General features: G+C 48.7%; 1 protein-coding gene across 1 annotated transcript; it reads left to right on the top strand.

The window, feature by feature from the left end:
- The first annotated feature begins 10,870 nt into the window (after nucleotides 1–10,870).
- On the top strand, nucleotides 10,871–13,914 carry DUSP1 (dual specificity phosphatase 1). Its single transcript, XM_006737947.3, has 4 exons — nucleotides 10,871–11,492; nucleotides 11,766–11,911; nucleotides 12,266–12,485; nucleotides 12,866–13,914. Exons 1-4 carry the CDS (start codon nucleotides 11,126–11,128, stop codon nucleotides 13,234–13,236), a joined length of 1,104 nt encoding a protein of 367 aa, XP_006738010.2. The 5' UTR covers nucleotides 10,871–11,125; the 3' UTR covers nucleotides 13,237–13,914.
- The last annotated feature ends 8,704 nt before the right edge of the window (nucleotides 13,915–22,618 follow it).

Here is a 22,618-nt window from a genome sequence, read left to right as displayed (position 1 = left end):
TCCTGAGAGCTTTGGAGGAGGGTGCGACTGTCATCTCCATTTTGGAGATGAGAAAGGAGGCAAAGGGAGGCTATGTGCAATTTGCCCCCAACATGGCCTTTCCACGTTACTGGCAGAGGTGGGATTTGAAGGCAGGCACTCGGGCAGGGCTGTACTACTTTTCTCTAAATCATAAACCATTTGAATTTTAACCATTTGATTGATGCAAGCACTCTGCACTGTTAAACTCACTATGGAACGTGATTCAGATTCACTTCAATTGTAAGTTTTCTTGTATTCGCACACCTTGATTTAGAGAATCCCGTAACTTTCTCCACTGACGGGTTGCTACGTGAATCATTAGATTGAATGCCCAATTGCTTTATTACAACCTCCTTGTTCTCTATTTTTAAGTGGTGTCTGAAATTACTGAGTGTAAATCAGAGAAGAGAATAGTAGCCCTTAAAAATAGCTAGTCCTGGGCGCCTGGGTGGCTCAGTTGGTTAAGCGACTGCCTTCGGCTCAGGTCATGATCCTGGAGTCCCGGCATCGAGTCCCGCATCGGGCTCCCTGCTGAGCAGGGAGTCTGCTTCTCCCTCTGACCCTCCCCCCTCTCATGTGCTCTCTCTCAAATAAATAAATAAAATCTTTAAAAAAAAAATAGCTAGTCCTTCTAAGATGCATCAGGAAGATCCCTGTTAACTCTTTGGATGACTCATTAAATAAAATAACTCGGTCCAATTTAATAACTTAGTCCAATTTAAGGCTGCCTCTCCACACCCTATTAATGATTCTTAGGGTCTGGTGTATATATCAGTTTAAAATCTATCAGCAGAGCTGGGGGGAGTACAAATCTCCGTGGATGTGACAGTTACCAGATTGCTGAGGGCTTGGTTTCCTCATCTGTAAATGGGAAACTCCTCATGAGGACAATACGAAGATTAATGAGCTGGCTGTTGAAATAGTGCCTGGCCCCCACAGTAAGCATTAGATCATGTGAACAATTATTACCGCCTCAGCCGAGCTGGCTGCTTTCACGGACGGCTTCTACTTCACCCGGAGTTCACCTTGAGGCCATGTGCCTGGACCCCACCTTTCATGATGAAAAACTGCAGGATACAGAAAGGTTAGAAGCCTACCATTCACGAACACCCTTCTACCCACCACATAGACTCAACAGTTGTGTTTTGCCATTACTTTGTTGATTTGGATATTTTCTTCCGAACACTTAGAGCAAGTTGCTAATCTTTCACTGCTAAATTCTTCAGCATGTATCTTTTATGAATAAAATATGCTCCTAAGCAACCATCAAAATTAATAATTCTATAATATCATCTAACAACCAGCCCATAGTCAAATTTCCCTTGTCTCCGCAGAGGGTGCTATCAAATTTTGGATTTCTTTTTTTTAAAGATTTTATTTATTTATTTGTCAGAGACAGAGAGAGAGAGAGAGCACAAGCAGGGGGAGTGGCAGAGGCAGAGGGAGAAGCAGGCTCTCTGTTGAGCAGGGAGCCTGATGCAGGACCAATCCCAGGACCCTGGGATCATGACCTGAGCCAAAGGCAGACGCTTAACTGGTTGAACCACCCAGGCATCTCACAAATTTTGGATTTTTGCCAATCTGACGGATGAGAGTCTCTCAAGGTAGTTATAATTTTCTTGCCTCTTATTATGATGATGAGTGAGCATCTTTTTACACGTACAGGGGTTTTCTGCAATTCTTTTTCTGGGACCTATCTGCTCATGGCTTTTGTCCGTTTTAAAATCATACTTTGGGTTTTTTCATCTCTACTTCTAATCACTCCTTATATATTGGTGAAATTACCCTTTGTCTTTAAGTTATAGGTATTGTCTCTCATTTGTATTTTTTTTTAAGCTTTGCTTATGGTGGTTTTTTGTTTGTTTTTACCATGAAAAGCTTTTTAAAAATTTTGCTTTAATTTTATGTAGTTGAATTCATCAAATTTTTCTTTTATTGTTTCTGAATTTTGAATCCTAAATTGAAAGGCTTTCCTCACTCCTGGGTTATAAAGGAATCCCTTCATGTTTTCACCTAGAAGTTGTAAGGTTTCATTTTAAAAATCTGAATCTCGGGACACCTGGGTGGCTCAGTTGGTTGGGCGTCTGCCTTCGGCTCAGGTCCTGATCTCAGAGTCCTGGGATCGAGCCCCACAACGGTCTCCCTGCTCAGTGGGGAGTCTGCTTCTTCCTCTGCCCCCTCTCTCTCCCACTCGTTCTCTCTCAAAAAATCAATAAAATCTTAAAAAAATATAAAATAAAAATCTGAATCTCGGGGTGCCTGGGTGGCTCGGTCAGTTAAGCGTCTGCCTTTGGCTTGGGTCATGATCCCAGAGTCCTGGGATTGGGCCCTGGGTCAGGCTCCCTGCTCGGTGGGGAGTCTGCTTCTCCCTCTCTCTCTGCCCCTCCCCCCTACTCATGCTCTCATTCTCTCTCTCTATCTCATGAATAAAGGAAAAATCGTTAAAAAAGAAAAATAAATAAAAATTCTGAATCTCTGGTCCATTTGGTACTTAGTGTTTGGTGAGGTATGGGTCCACTTTTACCTTTTTTTCGAAGTGGCTATTCAATTGTCCCAGGATCACTTATTTAAAAATCTATCATGTCCCAGTGATTTGAGATGCCACTTTGGTCATACATCAAACTTCCATAGGCAGTTGGGGCAAATTTCTGGATTTTTCTATCCTGTTCATTGCTCTGTCTGGCTATGCATGTTCCTAACTATACTATTTTAATTGCAGAGACTTTATGGCATTTAAAAATATCTAGTAGGGATTACCCCCACCCCACTGCCCTTCTTTTTTAGTTTTCCTGGCTATTCTTGATTGTGTATTATTTCATACCAGAATCAACTTGTTTAACTCCAGGAAAAAATAAAAAAAACCATCTTCAGTATTTTCATGAAGATCATGCGAAATGGATATATATACTTGGGCCGAATGGACATCTTTATGGTATTGAGACATTCGATCCAAGAACATGTTATTATCAGGTGGCTTTTTTGGGGGCACAGGCTCTTAATAGGTTGAATTTTGTCCCTCCCAAAAGATATACTGAAGTCCTACCCCTACTACCCCAGAATGTCACCTTATTTGGAAATAGAGTCTTTACAGAGGTCATTAAGCTAAAATGAGGTCATTAGGTTAGGCCCTGATCCAATATGAGTGGTGTCACTATACAAAGGGGAAATTTGGACACGGACATGAGCCCAGGGAGAACACCGCATGAAGTGAAGGTAGAGGTCAGGGTGAGGTGCCAGCAAGCCACTGGCAACTAGGATGGAGCATGAGACAGATTCTCCCTCATGGCCCTCAAAAGACACCAACCTCTCCTGTACCTTGGTCTTGGACTTCTGGCCTCCAGAACTGTGAGACAAACGTGTTTTCTAAGTCCACTTGGCTAGCTATGCTTTGTTACAGCAGCCCCAGCCATCTACCACGGGCCCCTGGGAGGGTCTCTTGGGCCGGAAGTGAGCAGGCCAGCCACAACTTCAGGACATGGGGGCGCACTTGTGTGCTTTCCTACCCCTGACCTCAAGCAAGCCCAGCCCGGCCCGCTTCTTGCCTGCCTGAAGTTGGATGAGGGAACCAATGAATGCATTGGAAAGGTGGAGGTGTGACTTCACTCTCAATGGGTGGCCAAACCCATTGAGGTCAAGGCCAATGAATGAGTCATCTGTGCAATGTGGCTCAGTGAGTCAGGGAGGGCCAGGCAGAAAGCCCAAGTTCGGGTCATATTTTCTCTTCCCTCTCCTTTGGAACCTAGAACTGGCCCCCTAAAAGTCATCAACCCAAGAAATAAACAGTGAAATAGTGTAACACATCACCCTCATGACACACCCACTGTGTGCTGGGGCAAGATAAGGACAAAGGACTTAGAAAACAGGGAGAATGAGTATGAGGCACCCAGCTGTGCCACTTACTTGCTGTGTGCCTTTGGATATGTTAGTGAACTTGTCTGGGCCCGGGGTTCCTCTATCTCTTCTCGTGGGGGTTGGTGGTGGTACCAGTCTGACAGGGTTAGTGTCACGGCCATACAAGGAAATGAATATAAAGCACCTGGCGAAGGGCCAGGCTCAGCGCAAGTGCTCAACAGAGATTGGCAATGATTATTAATAAGAACCGCCCCTAAGTAACTTACCCACAAAGGCAAAACTGCGATCCACAATTCTTGAGTCTTCGCCTATGACTTTGAACACACTGCAGATAACCCTTGCCCCTCCTTCCTTAGGGAAGTTTGGAAGAGACCAACCATGATCTCATTTGCTCCCTCTACCATTAATTAGTGTTTTCTAATTATGAAAAGGAAATTATGTCTCAATTCATACTGGTCTCAAAGAAATTACAACAGAAAGGTGTCATTTCTCACTGTGGCGTCAGTCCCCCTGGCAGCCCAGGGCGTGGCTCAGGGCTATGTTGGCAGGCTGTGTCCTTGGTTCAGGGACAAGCCTATCTGAGTCATGGAGGCCCTGCTACTTCCTGGTCCCTCTCCTGGGCTCCTGGGCTCATCTTCATGGGTTCGTTCAACAAACCTGCTTTGAGGTTTGTACCGGGGACCAAGAGAGGCAAGAAGCCACGTCCCTGCTCCCAAGCTAGTGGGAGAGACAGAAATGGTCAGCCATGGAGACTTCACACAAGATACTGGGGCTTCATCTGGTCCCACAGAAAATCTGAGAGTTGGTCTCTTGAGGTTATTGCTGTCCCATTTTACAGGAGAGGAAACTGAGGCTCCCGGGGGAAATGGTAAATAAAGCCCATCTCTCAGAGGCCTTTCATCCAGACATTTCTATTCTATTATCAGTCCTTCTGTCTCCATGTAGACACCCTCTCCTTTGGGCATCTTTCCCTCATAACCTTCTCCTAGCTGGGTAAGGGTCCCTTTTTTGGCCTCCCCAATCTGTACCCTGACACTTAGTACCTGAGTCGTACTCATTTATTAATAAGTGTGTCCCCCTGTCAGAAGCTTGTTAATTGAATGACCGCAGTTTTAATTCCTGTCCTTCTTAAACATTTTACCGTACTGTATTTTACTGGATGTAAGAGGTCAGCAATTCTAAGGCCCCCTCACTAATTTATGCACCATCAGGAAAGAAAATGCTACCAATTAACTATGTCAATTAACTATAATATGCCTCTGATTGGAAGTTCCATTCCACTTTGAGGAATGATAAAATATTTTTTTTTTTAAAGATTTTATTTATTTATTTGACAGAGAGAGACACAGCAAGAGCAGGAACACAAGCAGGGGGAGTGGGAGAGGGAGAAGCAGGCCTCCTGCGGAGCAGGGAGCCCGACGCGGGGCTCGATCCCAGGACCCTGGGATCATGACCTGAGCCGAAGGCAGACGCTTAACGACTGAGCCACCCAGGCGCCCTGAGGAATGATAAAATATTAAAAAAATGTGCCTTAGGTGCAATGAAATATAAAAACAATTACTGCTTTTATTTATTTTTTATTTTTTTTAGGGGGGGGAGAGAGAGAGAGAGGCAGAGGGCAGAGGGCGAAGGAAAATCTTAAGCAGGCTCCACGCCCAGTGCAGAGCCTGATCCCACAACCCTGAGATCATGACCGGAGTCGAAATACAGTCAGATGCTTAACTGACTGAGTCACCCAGGTGCCCCTACAATTACTGCCTTTAAACACATCCTAGGGGAAGAAGAGTTTATAAATACCCACATATTAATAATAACAGAGTTTACTAAACACCCTGTGCCAGGCATTGTTCTAAAGTGCTCTTCATTCAGGATCTCATATCAGAGGTTGGCAAATTTTTCCTGTAAAAGGACAGAGGTAAATATTTTAGGCTTCGTGAGCCATGAAGTGTCACAACCACTCACCTCTCATCGGAGTGCAAAAACAGCCCTGGGGGATATGTAAACCAACAGGTTGGGTATGCTCCAATAAAACTTTATTGACAGACACCAGAATTTGAATTTCAGGCAACTTTCATATGTCACAGAATATTCTTCTTCTTTTGATTTTTTTCTACAACCATTTGACATGTAAAAACCACTCTTAGCTTGTGGGTCATACCAAAAGAGGGAGTGGGCTGGATTTGGGTCAGGAGCTGTAGTTTACTGACCCCTGTCCCATATGCTCTTCACAGGGACGGGCCCTACAAGATGCTATTATTATCCTCCTTTTACACATGAGGAAACAGAGTCTTTGAGAGGTAAGGTAACTTTCCCAAGGACACACAGCTAATGTGTGGTCAAGCTGGGATTCTAACCCAAGCAGTCTAACTCTGTAACTTGTCCTTAACAAGTTACCCTAAATACAGTGAATATGGTTTACCCTAAATATGGTTGGCTTCTAATATTTTTAACTTTTTCCCCTGATTACAACAGTTCCACGTTCGTGTTGAAAAATTGAAATCATACAAATTTATAAGGACGAAAATGAAAGTAACTCCACCCTCCGGAGATAAACACCGGGTTTGAACACACAGCTCTCACATGCTGACTAGATTTAGAATGTTCCGAATGCTGTGTGACGTTGGATGCGTGGCCTAACCGTTCTGAGCCCTTGTCTCTCAAATGAGGGGGCGGGCTCAGATGACACAGCTCCGCAGGCCCTCTCAGGCCTGCCTCTGGGTATGTGTTTATAAGGGTTGTGCAATAGCAGCTGGTTCTGTCCTAACTGCCTTCGCGTGGAGGGTAAAGTCACCCCTTGCCAGCCCCTGGAGATGGGTCAAGTGGTCCCTGTGTGTGGCTCATCCAAATCCCAAGCACTGAGTGAATTCGGACAGCAGGGACATCAGTGCCTGACTCGGGGGTCCTAAGAGGTTCAGGGTCCCTCCACGGCTAGTGCCAGAGACCCTTCTGCCCAGTGAGCAGAGCTCCAGACAAGCGGGGAGTCAGGGGCTTCCGCCAGCACCGCCTAGGATGGGACCTGCACAGGCAGAGGCCTTAATAGACTGAGGTTCCTACGGCCGGAGGCCTGGGCCCCGCTCCGTCATCAGTCAGACGGGGCCAGGCTCTGGATCTGTGTCTGATGACTACCAGCTGTGTGACCTTGGGCACATTCCCTCTCTGAGCCTGTTTCCCTGCCTGAAAAATGGGGAGAACAACCACCTCACAGGATCACTGATTAGTTTTGTTTTGTTTTGTTTTTTTAAGATTTTATTTATTTATTTGGCACAGAGAGAGAGAACACAAGCAGAGGGAGCAGGAGAGGGAGAAGGAGAAGCAGGCTTTCCGCTGAGCGGAGAGCCCGATGTGGGGCTCGATCCCAGGACCCCGGGAACCATGAGCCGAGCCGAAGGCAGACGCTGAGCCTCCTGCGTCACTAGGCGCCCCGCATGATTAGTTGTTTAGATGATACTGTAATGCAGCTGGCACAGAGCTGAAGCTTAGTAAATGACATTTCTGACCCCTTCTCTTCATCTACTTTTCAACAGTATGCTTTTGAAAAGTTCTTCCCTCATTCCGCAGATTACGAACCTACCAAATGCCACGGCTGCATCCAAGGTCGTAGGGTGTGGAGGTCCAAAGATGAGAAAAATAGTCCCTGCCCTCACGTAACTCAGGGAGGGTAAGATAAGGATCAAAGAGACTTTTACACAATCAGAATGTTTGGACAAAGTCCTCCAGGACCCAAGGGCAGGAGAAGTTAGCGACACCAGGGAAAGCTTCATTGAGATGCCACTTTGGCTGGGTCTTGGCGGATGGAAAAAGATATGGCTGAGCCCAGAGCGGACAGCATCCTGGAAGGCGGAGGGGGAACAGGGTGAGCAAAGGTGTGGGGGTGGGAACACAGGCTCAGGGAGTTTGCCCAGAGAACAACAAGAGAGCCAATCACAGTGGTGGGGCTGGGCCGAATGGATGGGTGAGGCCAGGGGTGGTGTGCCTTGGGTTCGGTGGGAAAGGAGGAGTCATGGAGGGTACGGAGCAAAAGCAGGAGGTGCCAGACAGCACAGTCGAAGGCCTGTGGATTCTGAGAGAGCATGACCGGCGGGAGCCAGCTCCCTCTCCTGAGAGCATCCATTCTGGGCATGACCCTCTCAGGCCCTTTCTCACACATGGTCTTACTTAGTTCTAGATGGATGGTATTCCCGGTTTACATAAGGGGAAACCAAAGCTCACACATGTTAAGCTGCCTGCCCAAGTTCACGGGGTAGACAGTGAGCTGGGGCCATCTGTGAGAGCGCCACCCTTTCTCCCCCTGTTCTGGGACCCCAGGGCAGATCCAAAATCCATTCAGAGGGCAGGATTTGGATAGGGCTTGTAGGGTGATGCCATCCCGGGCTACACTGAGTCCCCCACAGTCCTGGGGTACTTGTCATTGCTGCCATCACAGGAAGGAGGGAGTGCAGGCTCAGTAAGGGGAAGTGACTTATACAAGGCCACACACTGAGGGTGGGGAATCCAGGCCTTCTGAGTTCAAACCCTTCCCACTACCCCCCACTGCCTCCAGGTTTATCTCTAAGCACATCTAAAACTGGAAAGAGCCCAGGTCAGAAAGGCCCAGTTCCCTCCCAAGTCAATATTCACTGATTTCATGCTCCTTCATTGCCCTGTGCCCGCTAGGCCCATGACTCCAGTCCCAATACCATCACCATAGGCCAGATTACGTTGGGCCTCTCTCTGACTTGATCTTCAGCTAGCAGCAGCCTCTCCACTGCCTAGACTGGTGTCTTCTGTGGCTACACCTTTACCACCACACCCCCTGACCAGAGCCATTGTGTTAGTCGGTCTCAAGGAGGGACCTTTTCAACTGAACTGGGCCTCTGTTCCAACCACACCTACCAGTGTTTTGTAGTGACCTTCTCCCCAGGTTCTGATGCCAGACCCTGAAACATACATGGCTTGCTGGGAAGGGGAAAACAAGAGATTTAGTGAATCATAATGGGAAGGGCTAAGGTAAGGCCTGGGTCCCTTACCCTTACCATCTCTCACTTAGGCCTCAACCCATCCACAAAGTAGGCAGTTGTAAACCCATTCTACAGATGTGGGCTTAGAGGCTCAGCAGGGAAAGAGATTAGCATAGGATCACCCAGAAGCAAAATAACAGCACGGGGGTTCAAACTATGCTCTTTCCAGAAAAGGATAAAGAGGAAAAACCCACAGAGCTCAGCAGACACCTGACTCCAGGGCCAGACTGTGCCACCACCACTATAAAAGCTGTATAAAAAGTTGTTTTTTTAAAAAATGTGGATGGGTAAGATATAATTAATGCTCCTGGTTAAAAAAAAATGGGGCAGATAAAGTTGGTATGCTGTGAAAAGTCAGCAGCTGTAACATTTTATGATTCAATGCAAAAAATATGTTGAGTTCCTCAGCTGAATAAATAGTATAAACAAATCATTTTTTTTTTTTTGAAAAGATATAGGGAGGGTGTTGCCATTATCTGAGGACCTCTTTGCTGTCCTCAGGGTTCATCTAAAGGTAGAAAATGCCCTTAAGAAAACGTACTCAACCCGGAACTTTTCTAGAACGTAGACAGAAAGTCTGAGCATGTGTGAACACAGAAGCTAAACAAGACAAATGCAGAAGTTGCCTCTGATGATATAGTCCACAGATCAACGACACAGGGTCCTTGAAATCCCCATCCCATCCCCCCTCTCCACAGGAGAGGGGAAGAAACCGCAGAATGTTCTTGACTCGGCACCCAGGCCGGGTGGCGCAATATTTGTTTGTGTACCTAGCACTTCGGTGCCGCCCTCCCCTGCCCAGGGGGCCGTCACTAGGACTCCGCGCGGGTGGCCGCATGGGGTCTTCCCAAACGTTCGTCCTGGACTCCTAAAGCCCCGTGGCACTGGATTTCGAATTCAGCCCATATAGATGACGAGGGTCAGGGCGTGGGGACTGAAACCCCTTAGCTTAGGGCATAGTAGGCGCCCAAACAGCATATACAGAGCTGTCTTAAGCGAACGTGGCCAGAAACGTGTCCAGTGACCCCTGGAGGGCGCTGTCGAGCCACGCCGGAGGGGGGGGTAGTCGCCTCCCCAAACGCCGAACCCCGCAATCCACCACCGCACCTTACGACCCCACACTTGCGATTTCAGTCCCTTTACCCGCCTTTCTCGGCTCCAAATCCTCTAGGAACAGAAGGGCTTCGACTGGAAGGCATTTTACTTGTTTAAATGTGTTTTTCTTAAGTAACAGGACAAGTCTGGGAAACCTGAGCCGAAGGCATTCCCCTGAACTTTACCCCAACTCACCCCGGTTGTCCTTAGTAGGAACATATCCATAGACAAACATTACATTTTCTCCAACCCTAATTTCAGGTTCCTCTCTGTTCCCCTACCCCCAGCATTGTGATATTGGGCAAGTAAATCGCGTTCTTCTGGGGAACCTGAGTTTTCCGCGGCTACTGGTGACGGGGAAATGAGCGAAAAGGGCACACGTGTATGCAAAGGCGCAGGAAGCCCCTTTCCGTTCCGGGCGGAGGGGGCGCGGGGAGGGGGAGGGGAGGGGCACAGGGGAGGGGGAGGGGAGGGACAAGGGAGGGGGAGGGGAGAGGAGGGACAAGGGAGGGGGAGGGGAGGGACAAGGGAGGGGAGGCCGCTGGCCCGCCGCCCGCTCTCCTGGCCGTTCAGATCCCGGAGGTCAGCCCTTGGCTGGCAGCGCGCCCGCCACCTCTTCTCCCCCCTGGGCCCGGAGAGCGGCGCAGGCCGGATCCCCAGGGACGCGCCAGGCGCAGGCCGGACGGCCGGACTGGGGCCCGAGCCAGCAGCAGCCAGCGGATCCCGCTCCGAGGCGGATGACGTCTTCGCCTCTGGCTCCGCCGGCGCCGAGCCGGGCTGGGCGGGTGACGTCACCACACGGTCACGTGATCGTCATTCAAACAAACAACTCCCCTCCCCCTGCGCGCCCGCTCCGCCCCGCCCCGCTCCGCCCCCAGAGAGGCCACATATAAACGCATTCCCGCAGGCTGGGCTCGCTGCGAGGGACGCCGGGCTGTAATAGGTGTGAGTGGGGCTGGAGGGGCAGTCGGGGGAACAGCAAAGAAGCCTAGGCGGCCGAGAGTGCCCCGCGACGCCCCCTCACTCAGTCTAAGGGCAGTCTAGGGTTCGGCGCAGAGAGAACTAGGGTCGGGCTTTTCTTCGAAAGCCGCTGCCCTGCCCTTGGCTTCCGAGGACAAAGAGCACCGAGAACGGGCACGCTGGGGGCGCTAGGGCCGGCCATGGTCATGGAAGTGGGCTCCCTGGACGCCGGAGCCCTGCGGACGCTGCTTCGGGAGCGCGCGGCGCAGTGCCTGCTGCTGGACTGCCGCTCCTTTTTCGCTTTCAACGCCGGCCACATCGCCGGCTCGGTCAACGTGCGCTTCAGCACCATCGTGCGGCGCCGGGCCAAGGGCGCCATGGGCCTGGAGCACATCGTGCCCAACGCCGAGCTGCGCGGTCGCCTGCTGGCCGGCGCCTACCACGCCGTGGTGCTGCTGGACGAGCGCAGCGCCGCGCTGGACGGCGCCAAGCGCGACGGCACCCTGGCCCTGGCCGCCGGGGCGCTCCGCCGCGAGGCGCGCGCCGCGCAAGTCTTCTTCCTCAAAGGTACGCTCTCGGGGAAGCTCTGGCGCCGCTCGCCCCCCGCCGCCTTGCCGCGGGACCCCTGGCCCTCGGCCCCTTGGGGCTGCCCCACTGGAGCGCGTGGGCGCCCGAGCCTTAGTCCGGGGACTTGTCGTTGGCTTTGTTTGGCTTTAAGAACAAAGACTTGCCTGGGCATCTCCGGGGTAAACTTCAACCCTGGTGGGCGCGGGGGTGGGATGAAGGTGCCCTGGCCCCGAAGATACTAATGGAAACAAATATGTCTCTTTGTCTTCCCAGGAGGATATGAAGCTTTTTCAGCTTCCTGCCCAGAGCTGTGCAGCAAACAGTCGACCCCCATGGGGCTCAGCCTTCCTCTGAGTACTAGCATCCCTGACAGCGCCGAATCAGGGTGCAGTTCTTGTAGCACCCCACTCTATGATCAGGTTAGTAGGGGCCTGTGTTGAGGGGGGGGGGAAGGACCAGCTGGCAAAGGCCTGAAAGAGCAGTACTAGTGAGAATATTCCAAAGTAACCTGCAAGTTTATAAGGGAGGGGACACAGGGCTATTAATTTATCCCACGGTTAAGTGGTCTGATGGAGGGGAGTCTAATTGCTGGCACTACAGAAATGAACTTGAGGCACGTGGGTTTAGTCCCCTATTTATTTATACTCTAACAGCAGTGCTAAATGCCCCCGGTACCTGCAACTGACTTCTCCAGCAGGGAGTTTTTGTGGGTGTGGGCACCGGCCTTGACTTTGAGCAAAGCTTGACAAGTCTTGAATATTTCTGGATTTCAGGGTGGCCCAGTGGAGATCCTGCCCTTTCTGTACCTGGGCAGTGCCTATCATGCTTCCCGCAAAGACATGCTGGACGCCTTGGGCATCACTGCCTTGATCAACGTCTCAGCCAATTGTCCCAACCATTTTGAGGATTACTACCAGTATAAGAGCATCCCTGTGGAAGACAACCACAAGGCGGACATCAGCTCCTGGTTCAACGAGGCCATTGACTTCATAGGTAAATAGACAGATGTCTTGGACTTCTGCCTTGCTCCCCCCATTTTAGTCACCAAGCCCAACTCTGTGGCAAGGACTTGAATGACATTTGTCTGAGCCTTTCTCCATACATTAAATATCAGTCTGGTTCTGGCAATATCCCTGCAAAATAGGGATTTGATGTCCCATTCAACAAATTAGCAAACTGAGGCTCAGAAAGTTGAATTGACTTAACCCATCCAAGAGCATTCTGCTTGGTGGAGATGCCTGGTCTTGGTTTAAATCCCTTACTGTTCTTTGCACCTATCTCTGGATAGGACACACGTTTCTTAGGCACCCTCTGCCTGGGGTTGGGGTTGTTCCCCTGAGCTCTCAAGTAACCAGCCACCCTTTGTTTTCCAGACTCCATCAAGAATGCTGGAGGAAGGGTGTTTGTCCACTGCCAGGCAGGCATTTCCCGGTCAGCTACCATCTGCCTCGCTTACCTCATGAGGACTAACCGAGTCAAGCTGGATGAGGCCTTTGAGTTTGTGAAGCAGAGGAGAAGCATCATTTCCCCCAACTTCAGCTTCATGGGCCAGCTGCTGCAGTTTGAGTCGCAGGTCCTGGCCCCACACTGCTCAGCAGAGGCTGGGAGCCCTGCCATGGCTGTGTTGGACCGCAGCACGTCCACCACCACGGTCTTCAACTTTCCTGTCTCCATCCCCGTCCACTCTGCGAACAGTGCATTGAGCTACCTTCAGAGCCCCATTACGACCTCTCCCAGCTGCTGAAAGGCCACGGGAGGTGATCTCCATAACCCACTGGGACTCTAGGCTCCTTGAGGAGAAATGCAATAACTCTGGGGAGGGTGCTTGTGAGGGCTGGTCCTTATTTATTTAATTTCACCCCGAGCTCCAATGGGTTCCTAAGCAGTCATAGTGATGATGTAGCATCAAGATGTTTGCTGAACGCAGCACATTCGGGACCAATATATATATATATATATATATATATATATAGTGGGTACATCAAGTCCCTCTGACAAAAAGGGGCAGAAGAGAAAGGACTCTGTGTATGAGCCGGTTTCTTTTTGCTTGCTCCTGTTTTTTGTAGGAACTCTTCATGCTTGACATACCAGTATTATCATTCCTGACGACACATACCTATGAGAATATACCTTATTTATTTTTGTGGAGGTGGTCTGCCTTCACAAATGTCAGTGTCTACTCCTAGAAGAACCAAATACCTCAATTTTTGTGTTTGAGTACTGTAATATCCTGTAAATATATCCTAAGCAGGTTTGTGTTCAGCACTGATGGGAAGCACCAGTGTTGGGTTTTTTTAGTTGCCAGTGGTTGTGTGTTTATTTATAAGCTGAAATAATATATTTCTTCTTTTAAGAAGACATTTTGTTATGTAAGGATGACTTTTTTTATACAACAGAATAAATTATGGCATTTCTATTGAAATCTCAATGCTTTATTTTTTTTAAAGATTTTATTTTTATTTATTTGAGACAGAGAGAATGAGAGAGCACATGAGAGGGGGGAGGGTCAGAGAGAGAAGCAGGCTCCCTGCCAAGCAGGGAGCCCGATGTGGTACTCGATCCAGGGACTCCAGGATCATGACCTGAGCCGAAGGCAGTCGCTTAACCAACTGAGCCACCCAGGCGCCCTCAATGCTTTATTTCTTGGGCAGCCCCAACTAATCCCTCTCCCATGAGTGAACCAGAATCTGGACAAGGGCCTCGCAGATGTGTGTCTTGGGATCTGGTCTTCTACTACTTGGGGGCCCTTCCAATCCAAGATGGTTGGGTTACAAGGGAGGTAGAAAAGTGTGATCTATCATGGAAAACCAGGTACTGCAGCTGAACTCTTTATCAGATCCAGGTGACCACCCACATATTCCTACCATGTTACACAGGGAGCCCAAGTGTTCCCAGAGCCAAAAAGGAATGACCATTTGCTTGGGTTGCCTTTTTTATTTAATACTTTACCCAGGATAATATAAAAAGCCACCTTTTCTAAACTGTGTTGGAATCATGAGGACGATGGTTTTCCAAAACACCTGACGTAAACGTGACTGCTATGTGTAAGGTGGTGTGTGCTACTTGTTCCCAAACAGCTCAGCAGGACCCTTTTGCAGACAAAGATGCGGAGACCCAGCATAGCTAAGTGGCAGTGGGGCGAATTGGGCCCTACATCTGTTTTGTTCCCTAATTCTATGTGGCTTGCACTTTATCACTTGCTTCTCTCACGTGCTCTTTTTTTTTCCCTCGCCTTTGAAAAGACCTTTATTCTTATGAAAAGAATATGAAGTGCTATGAGCAAATACAACACAGACAAATCACCTGAAATTCCCACCCCCGACCTGATCATTAAAGCTTTGGAATACATCCATGCTAGCATATATATACACAGAATTTTTGGTGGCTGCCTCCAGGTCACTTGCTGGTCTGATTTCATAATTTTGTTGAAGATAGGCAATCAAATCTGATTTGCTCAGGGCAAGATTCTGGATTTTTACTCTTGCCGAACGGGCCAAAACAAGGTGTAATTGACTACCTACCCATAATCCAGTCTATAATGTTGAATTAAATAACAGTGAAGCTCTTGGGTTACTGGCCCCATAGCTCTGGTCCCTCCCCCCCCACTTGTTTCTGGACAAAGTGATGTAGGAAGCAGAAAAGGAAACCTCTTACTTCTCCAGTAGTGCCCCTGAACAGTGGTCCTGGTCCTGCCAGATCATTTAAGACCTTGACACACAATCAGTGTCCTTGACCTTTCCCCATTGGTTCACCATCTGCCACTTGACTCTCAATGACTGAAAGATCCCTGTGTTTTAAGTTCTAAGAACTTCCCCTGAGCTGGCAAGCTCATTTCCTTGGCTGGGCTTTCAACTGCAAGTGTGTTCACGCCTTTCAAAACAAACTGTACCCAGTGTTTTTATCAAACCCTAGAAATTTACTATGGCGAATATCTCCTTTCGTGGAAACATACCAGCAACTTCAAGTCCATGGCAGATGCTGTGGCTGACTTCCCTGTGGGCTCAGGCCATTGCTTTCTGCTTGGCAGGCACTGGCTGAACCAAAATTAATCTCCAGTGTGATCCATGCAGTGGAAAAATACAGCAGCTGCCTAAGGGAGCCACCAGTGAAAACAATTCACTCACTTCTCCCAATGCAAGCTGCTCCACTCCCACCAGCTCAGGAAAGTAGGGATGACAGCCCTCTTGCTCCATGTATCTGATTCCTGGTCTTTGGGCCCTCTGGAGTATGTCACTTTTGGCCTGAGACTGCTTTTCTGAGGGGGGGGGGGAGGGAAGTACCTCATGATGAGGAGAAAGATGCTCAAACTATTAAAATGTTTGTTTCTCAAGGGGAGATTGAAATAGAGACAAGTCCATCATTTACTACTTGTAATGTGGTTATAATAGCTCTCAATTTTAGAGCTAGCACCGCGTGCCAGCCACTGTGCTAACTGCTTTATGGACCTTCACATGAAAACCTTTAGCAGCAGCACCCATTTTACAGAAGAAGAAACTGAGGCTCAGAGAGAGGAAGTGACATGTCCAAGTTCATACAGCAAGTAAACAGCATTGCAGAGATTGGAACCTGGGTCCAAAAGAAGAATGGGAACCGAAGTCCTAGTTCAGTCCAAAAGACAGCTTGAGGAAGTGGGGAAAGGGTGAATGTTATAGCCAACCAGACATCAGCATGGTTTACCACATAATTTGGGGGTGGAAAAGCTATTTATCATTTTGGGCCTCAGCAACCTTACTTGTGAAATGGGATAATATAACCTGCTTCACCTGTGAGGAGGAAATGGGCTCATGAATGTCAAGTGCCTGGCAGGTACGGGGCCCTGGAGGTACACTAAGATCCCATCCCCCATTCCTAACAACTTCTAGCAGTTTTCTGGTGTCAGTTTTCCCACCTCTAAAATGACCAATTTGCCCTGGATCTAATGGGTAAGATTCCTCCCAGCCTTAGAAGATGCATCAATGCATTCTTTATGCTTTTCTGTGGTTTCCATTAGGATAGTTCCAGCCCCAAATGCCTCCACCGCATCCTCTCCTTTCCTTGGAATTTTGCAAATCGTAGCTAATTTGCCTCGGACTTACAGTCTCTGGAGTCCATTTCCCTCCCTCCCTCCCCTGCCCGTCCTGGATGACATCATGGTGTGTACACCTTTAAGATTATATAAATCTGTGACCATACAGTGGCCTCCATCCCCATGGTAACGCGGAGGAGTTTCCCTTTTGTGAGGAAAGCTGTCATGTCACTTCCTGCTGCTGACAAATCAGTTTAGGAGATTAAAATAAAGGCGGGGGGGCGGGGTGCGGGAGCCGGGCTCCGAGAACTGCTGGCTGCGGTGGTTTCTGGTTGCCATACACAGAGGCAAACAAAGCCGAGGCCACGCGGGGGTAGCCCCGCCCAGCGCCCGGCCGGCCTCCGGTTTCCCACACTTCGTCGGCCCGGCCGGGTGGACCAGGTCACCCCGGGAGGTTTTCCTCCGCAGGTTGCCTTCTGGGGAGCAGGTGGGAAGGCTGCCCACCTCTGGGGACTTTTGGGGGGCTCTGTAGGGCCAGCCTGCAGGAGAACAGCCTCTGGGTCCAGAGGAACCTCTCCTCCCCTTTATCAGCTCAGAAGGTAGCTTCCTTCCCTGGAAAACAGAGGGTGTGCACGGTGATAGCGCCGAGCAGAAAAAACTGCTCTGCTAAGGAAAATACCTTAAACGCACTTTTTCTTGGTTGTGTCTTTTTAGGCTAAGCAGCAGGTCCAACTCATTCATTCATTCATTCATTCATTCAACAGATATTTACTGACACCCTAGGCCCAGGGACACTTTGGTGCAGGACAAGGTTCCTACTCTCCAGTAGCTAATAATGGGGTGGGGGAGTGGAGAAGAGGGCGATATATAAATAAGATACTTAAGAAATAAGATGAGGATGAAGGCTATGAAGGTGGAATAATAAAAGGGGAGGCTCCTTTAGATTTTGGTGATCAGGGAGAGGTGGCCGAGACCTGAGAGCTACAACCCACTTGCACTTTTGAGAGGTGAGCTGGGAAGAGAGTTCCCTGCCAGGAGGGTGGCAAAGACTTGAGGTTTGCAGCGGGATCTTCGTGGACCACCCGATAGAACCCGTGCCTCAGAGTCAGCTAGACCTGAGTTCAAGTACTGATTCTGCCACTTATTAGCTGTGTGACTTACTGTGGGTAAGTTACCAAATTCTTTCAACCTGAGTTTCCCCATCTGTAATATGGGCCAATAACCACTGGCCTTCAAAAGCTCTTTAAGGATTAAATGAAAGGTGGATTAAATGAAAGCTGGTCACCTCTGGGCACATCAGAGAGGCTTGAGAAAGGCTCATTCTCCTCTTGTGACTCAGCTGGTCCCCATTCCATCACTCCCCACAGTGTCCTGGCGAAGGGAGACAGGGAGCAGTGAGCTATCTTGCCCCATCCTGACAGATACCCTGAGTCTGTGCTCATATCATACTGCCTCTGGGCCATCAGAGCTTCGCTTGGGGATGGGACAGCCTTTACTTGGAGACCACCTATCCTAACTCACTGACTGTGGCAAGGGAGGCCCTTCCTGGGCTTCAGTTTCCTCATCTGTAGGAAGCACGTGAAGTGACTTTCATGTATACTCTTTGCCAGCTCTAAGCCCCCTCCTCATCCAAGCCTGCGAATGCTCTGGAACCATTGGGATTCATTTGGTCTGGCTCAGGGAGACAGAGGGAAGAGGAAATAGACACTTTCTGGGAAAGGGCAGCAAAGGGTCCTGGACCTCTAGAAGACAGAGGTGTGACGGAGTTGCGACTGGTCCCTGTGGGAATGGGTCCTCATATAGTCTCCTGCAAAGTATCACATACTCCCAGCCCCCTTTTCTCCAGCTCTGGGTAATCCCTTGCCATGGACCACACTGCAATGTTCGGGTTTAAAACCTTCATCAGGGTTGACACCAGTGGACCCTGGAGGTTGGCTGCCTCCTTCATTCTCCGTGTATACATTCATATATTCATTCATTCAATAGACACATATCACTTATCTTTGGTTTGCAAAAACACTCAATATTTACGTGTCCACAGCCTGACTCACTCTCTGGGATTTGTAAACTTGTCTATACTCCCTTGACCAGACTCACTTGGGCACATAATGCAAGGTCTTCCAAGATGTGACCACTGCCTGCCTTTCCAGATCATTTTCCTATCCCTGCTCCTGTACTCCATGCATGTTGAGACTCGTAGTTCTCATAACACAATATACTCCTCCTTGCTACTCTTACCTCTGCCCATGCTATTCTTTTGCTTGAATGATGTCCCCTTGCTCAAAATAACACCAGATCCGTGAAGGCTTCTTTGACCTTTAAGATTTCCTCATCTGTCATCAAACATTGTCCTGAGAACATATGGCTTCATCCTACTGCTGTAACTAAGGGTCATCATCCAACTGCCCCCTGGGCCAGGCAGGTCACATAATTGAGAACTGGGCTACTGGGAACTGTGGTGACCTAGGAAGTTCATGCTCTGTCCTACATGGAAGCTGCCAATCAAGGCGGAAATGTAGGCCCAGTGCTGCTAGACCTTAATGATTTTTTTTTAGAGACTATATTTTTTTAAGATTTTATTTATTTATTTGACAGACAGAGATAGCGAAAGAGGGAACACAAGCAGGGGGAGTGGGAGAGGAAGAAGCAGACTTCCCCCTGAGCAGGGAGCCCGATGCGGGGCTCGATCCCAGGACCCTGGGATCATGACCTGAGCTGAAGGCAGACGCTTAACCGACTGAGCCACCCAGGCACCCCTCTTGATGATTTTTTTAAAATGGTTATTTATTTATTTATTTTTGAAAGAGAGAGATTGAGAGAGGGAGAGAGAGAATGTGCACACAAGTAGCCCGGGGGAGGGGAAGAGGGAGAAGCAGACTCCCCGATGAGCAGGGAGCCCAACATGGGGCTCGATCCCAGGACCCTGGGATCATGACCTGAGCCGAAGGCAAACGCTTAACTGACTGAGCCACACAGGCGTCCATAGATCTTACTATTTTTAAAAGAAGACAGGAATTTATATTTTTATGTAAAATCTCCTTTTTTCAGAAACTTTGTGTGGACCAAACAAAACATCTGCAGCCTGGCTCCAGCCCATCGGCCGTGGGTGTATGAGAGCTGCTAGCCATCTTTGTCAGTGTCCCAAGGTAAGGGTCCTCCCTCATGTGACTCTGGGCTTCTGGGTCTTAGCCCGGGGCTTGTGAGCCACAGTTACTTATTGTATATGTCTTCTGAATACAAGGGTGAGTGACAGTTATTTGTCCCCTACAAAGTGCTTATTCGATGTTAAAAATAATACAAATTCTGAGATTTTGTTCCAAATGCCTGGGGCAAAACTGATAAACAGCTATCTGTATGGCCTTAGGTGGATCACTTCTCTCAAAGCCTTAGTTTTGACATTTCTAAAAGGGAGCAGTGGAAGTATTTGCTGCACATGGGTTGTCAAGATTAAATGACATAATGTACAGAAAGTGTTTTACATAGTACCTGACACACAGCAAACGACAAATGGTAGCCATTTTAATGGTCATTATCATGATCATCATGATCATGTTTTATTTCCCTCAGATGCCTGGTTTCTTTTGAATAAAGTTCGGGCACCGTATATGAAAATTTTAGGAGATCGTTTGAGGTTTGGGTGGTGTTATCCTCTTCTCAAGAGGGTTTAATTTTTTTTTTTTTAAAGATTTTATTTTTAAGTAATCTCTACACCCAACATGGGGCTTGAATTTACAACCCTGAGATCCAGAGTCGCATGCTCCACCCACTGAGCCAGCCAGGTGCCAGAAAGGTTTACTTTGTTGCAGGTGGCTAGGGGCCGGGGAATCCCAGAGATTGAGATGGTTTGAGAGGACCCAAAGCTGGGTTTTAGACCCAGTGATGACTGCTTCATTCTTATTCCAAGGGTGTATCCTTTAGGGGTTTACAACTAAAAGCTTGGGGGATTTACCTGACCCCCAGCCTTGATTACTTTTTCTGGGTAATGCACACACAAGCCCGGGGCGGGAGGTACTGGATTCCCCCTCGGTGTACCCTGAGCTCCATTGTCTGTCCACTAGACTCATGAGTGTTTTAGAAGCTCTGCTCAAGTTTTTAGCTTTCAGCCTCCTATTTCAGAATTGGCAGATACCTTTTGGGAAGAGGAGGCCCCAAATGCTGCACTCATCCCTCTGGGTTTTCCTTTTCCAGATCTTTTTTTTTTTTTTTTTTTAAGATTTTATTTATTTGCGAGAGAGAGAATGAGAGACAGAGAGCATGAGAGGGAGGAGGGTCAGTGGGAGAAGCAGACTCCCTGCTGAGCAGGAAGCCCGATGCGGGACTCGATCCCGGGACTCCAGGATTGTGACCTGAGCCGAAGGCAGTCGCTTAACCAACTGAGCCACCCAGGAGCCCCCTTTTCCAGATCTTGATCCCACAATTCCTCACTGCCCTTTTGTGCTTGAATGTCTTCAAACTTAAGTATTTAGAAATATTTTGTCCTGCTTTCCTAGTCCACAGCAGTAGGGCGGTGCTGAGTGATGTGATCGGCCATGACTGGAAGGGAAGTAGGTAGACTTTTAAAAACCCAGAGGGAAACTTCTAACATATCAGGTCATTTTCCTTCTCTACTCTGAGCTCTCTCGTGGTTCTCCCATCTCACTCATACTCAAAAGCCAAGTCCATACAAAGGCTGAAAGAGCTGACGTGACTTATCTTGTTGACAGGTCTCTGACCACATCTTCTGTCCGTCTTCCCTCCACTCATCTCCTCCAGCCAAGCTGACCTCATTGCTCTTTCTAGCATGGGCAAAGCTCACCCTGGCTTCAGAGACCCATGCTCCTCCCTCCGCCCAGATCGCAGTTTCTTTAGATCTCAGCAGGGCCAACTCCCTTACTTCCTTTCGCTCTCTGTTCAAAAGTCATCTCATCAGTGGGCCATTCCCTAACCACCTTGCCTCAACCCTGGCCTCCCATATCCCTTTCTTTGCTTTATTTCTCAACATAGACTTATCACCCCTTAATCTTTATTTATTTGGGTATGGTCTAGCTCCTCATTAGAATGTAAAGGCTTGAGGACAGGGACTTTGTCTTGTTCACTGTGGGATCTCCTGCTCTTAGAACAGTTCCTGGCATGTGGTGGGTGTGCAATAAATTTGTTGAATACATGAAAGACCTCTGAAGGCTCTGGACAATTCCTCTCCTTTGTGGGTGGGTCCCAGGCCCACACTAGAGGGAAGTGATTCTTTTCTGTTCAACCAACCTCTTTCCCTTCCATATGAAGCAATTTCCCTAGGAGACTTTCCAGTAACACACAGTGGTGTGTAAATGAAAAAAAGTGTATACACGCACTTTGAAAGCAGGAAGAAACATGAGGGGCCTGGCTATCTAAGACCTGCCATCCTGGAGCTCCATTCTTGGGATCAGGGGCTGTGATTCTAGAAGGGATGCTGGTGGGAAAACCTGTTCAGGGACTCCACTCCGAGCCCTATCCTCCCACCACTTCCCTCCACATTTCCTCCCTCCTGTCTGAAGGAGAATTCCCCATGGCGTGTGCCTCTAATGAGAAGAATGGGGCAGTGGGTGATTCATGGGGAAGTCTGTAGGACTGCTTGGGGCTTATGACTCACAGCTTCTCATCTAATAGAAGAATTAGATATCCATACAGAATCTCCTGGAAATGTCCTTCAGCAAGGCCTCTAGTGACCACTGGGGATTCTCCCCACAGAGCTCTCGATAGCACCTTCCTGGCATTCACCACACTGTGTAGATGGGTGTCTGTTGCTTCATAAGTGCATATGGAAGGAAAAAAGGAAGGGAGACAAAGAAAGGGGGAGGAGAGAGAGCGAGAGGGAGTCAGAGAAAGGGCATCTGCCTGAGCCACTGAGGATGGGATCATGCCCTTTTCATTTCTATGTCCCCAGCTTCCAATGGGAGGCTTGGCATATACTTGGGGCAGTGAATGGTTGTATAAATGAAGAGACACCTGGGGGGTCTTGAGGGACCTTGTTCTAGAATATTTCTAGCCTGATAGAGCCTGAAGGCAGTGGCAGGTAGGGAGTTGTGAGTGGCAGCCGGGTTGGGCTTTGATGTCCACTGTGAATCACTAGAGAGGCTAAGGTAGATGGTCCTGTTCGATGTAGATG

This window comes from Leptonychotes weddellii, chromosome 7, assembly GCF_054177405.1.
Source record: "Leptonychotes weddellii isolate Sample4059 chromosome 7, ASM5417740v2, whole genome shotgun sequence".
NCBI lineage: Eukaryota > Metazoa > Chordata > Mammalia > Carnivora > Phocidae > Leptonychotes > Leptonychotes weddellii.
The sequence above is the reverse complement of the archived record's forward strand: the minus strand, read 5'-3'. Positions and strand labels throughout refer to the sequence as shown.

Bases quoted from the DNA above. Each gene is read 5' to 3' on its own strand.
- DUSP1 (XM_006737947.3), top strand. From the start codon at position 11,126: ATGGTCATGGAAGTGGGCTCCCTGGACGCCGGAGCCCTGCGGACGCTG. The intron at 11,493-11,765 runs GTACGCTCTCGG...TTGTCTTCCCAG, and splicing joins GCAAGTCTTCTTCCTCAAAG to GAGGATATGAAGCTTTTTCA. The intron at 11,912-12,265 runs GTTAGTAGGGGC...TCTGGATTTCAG, and splicing joins GCACCCCACTCTATGATCAG to GGTGGCCCAGTGGAGATCCT.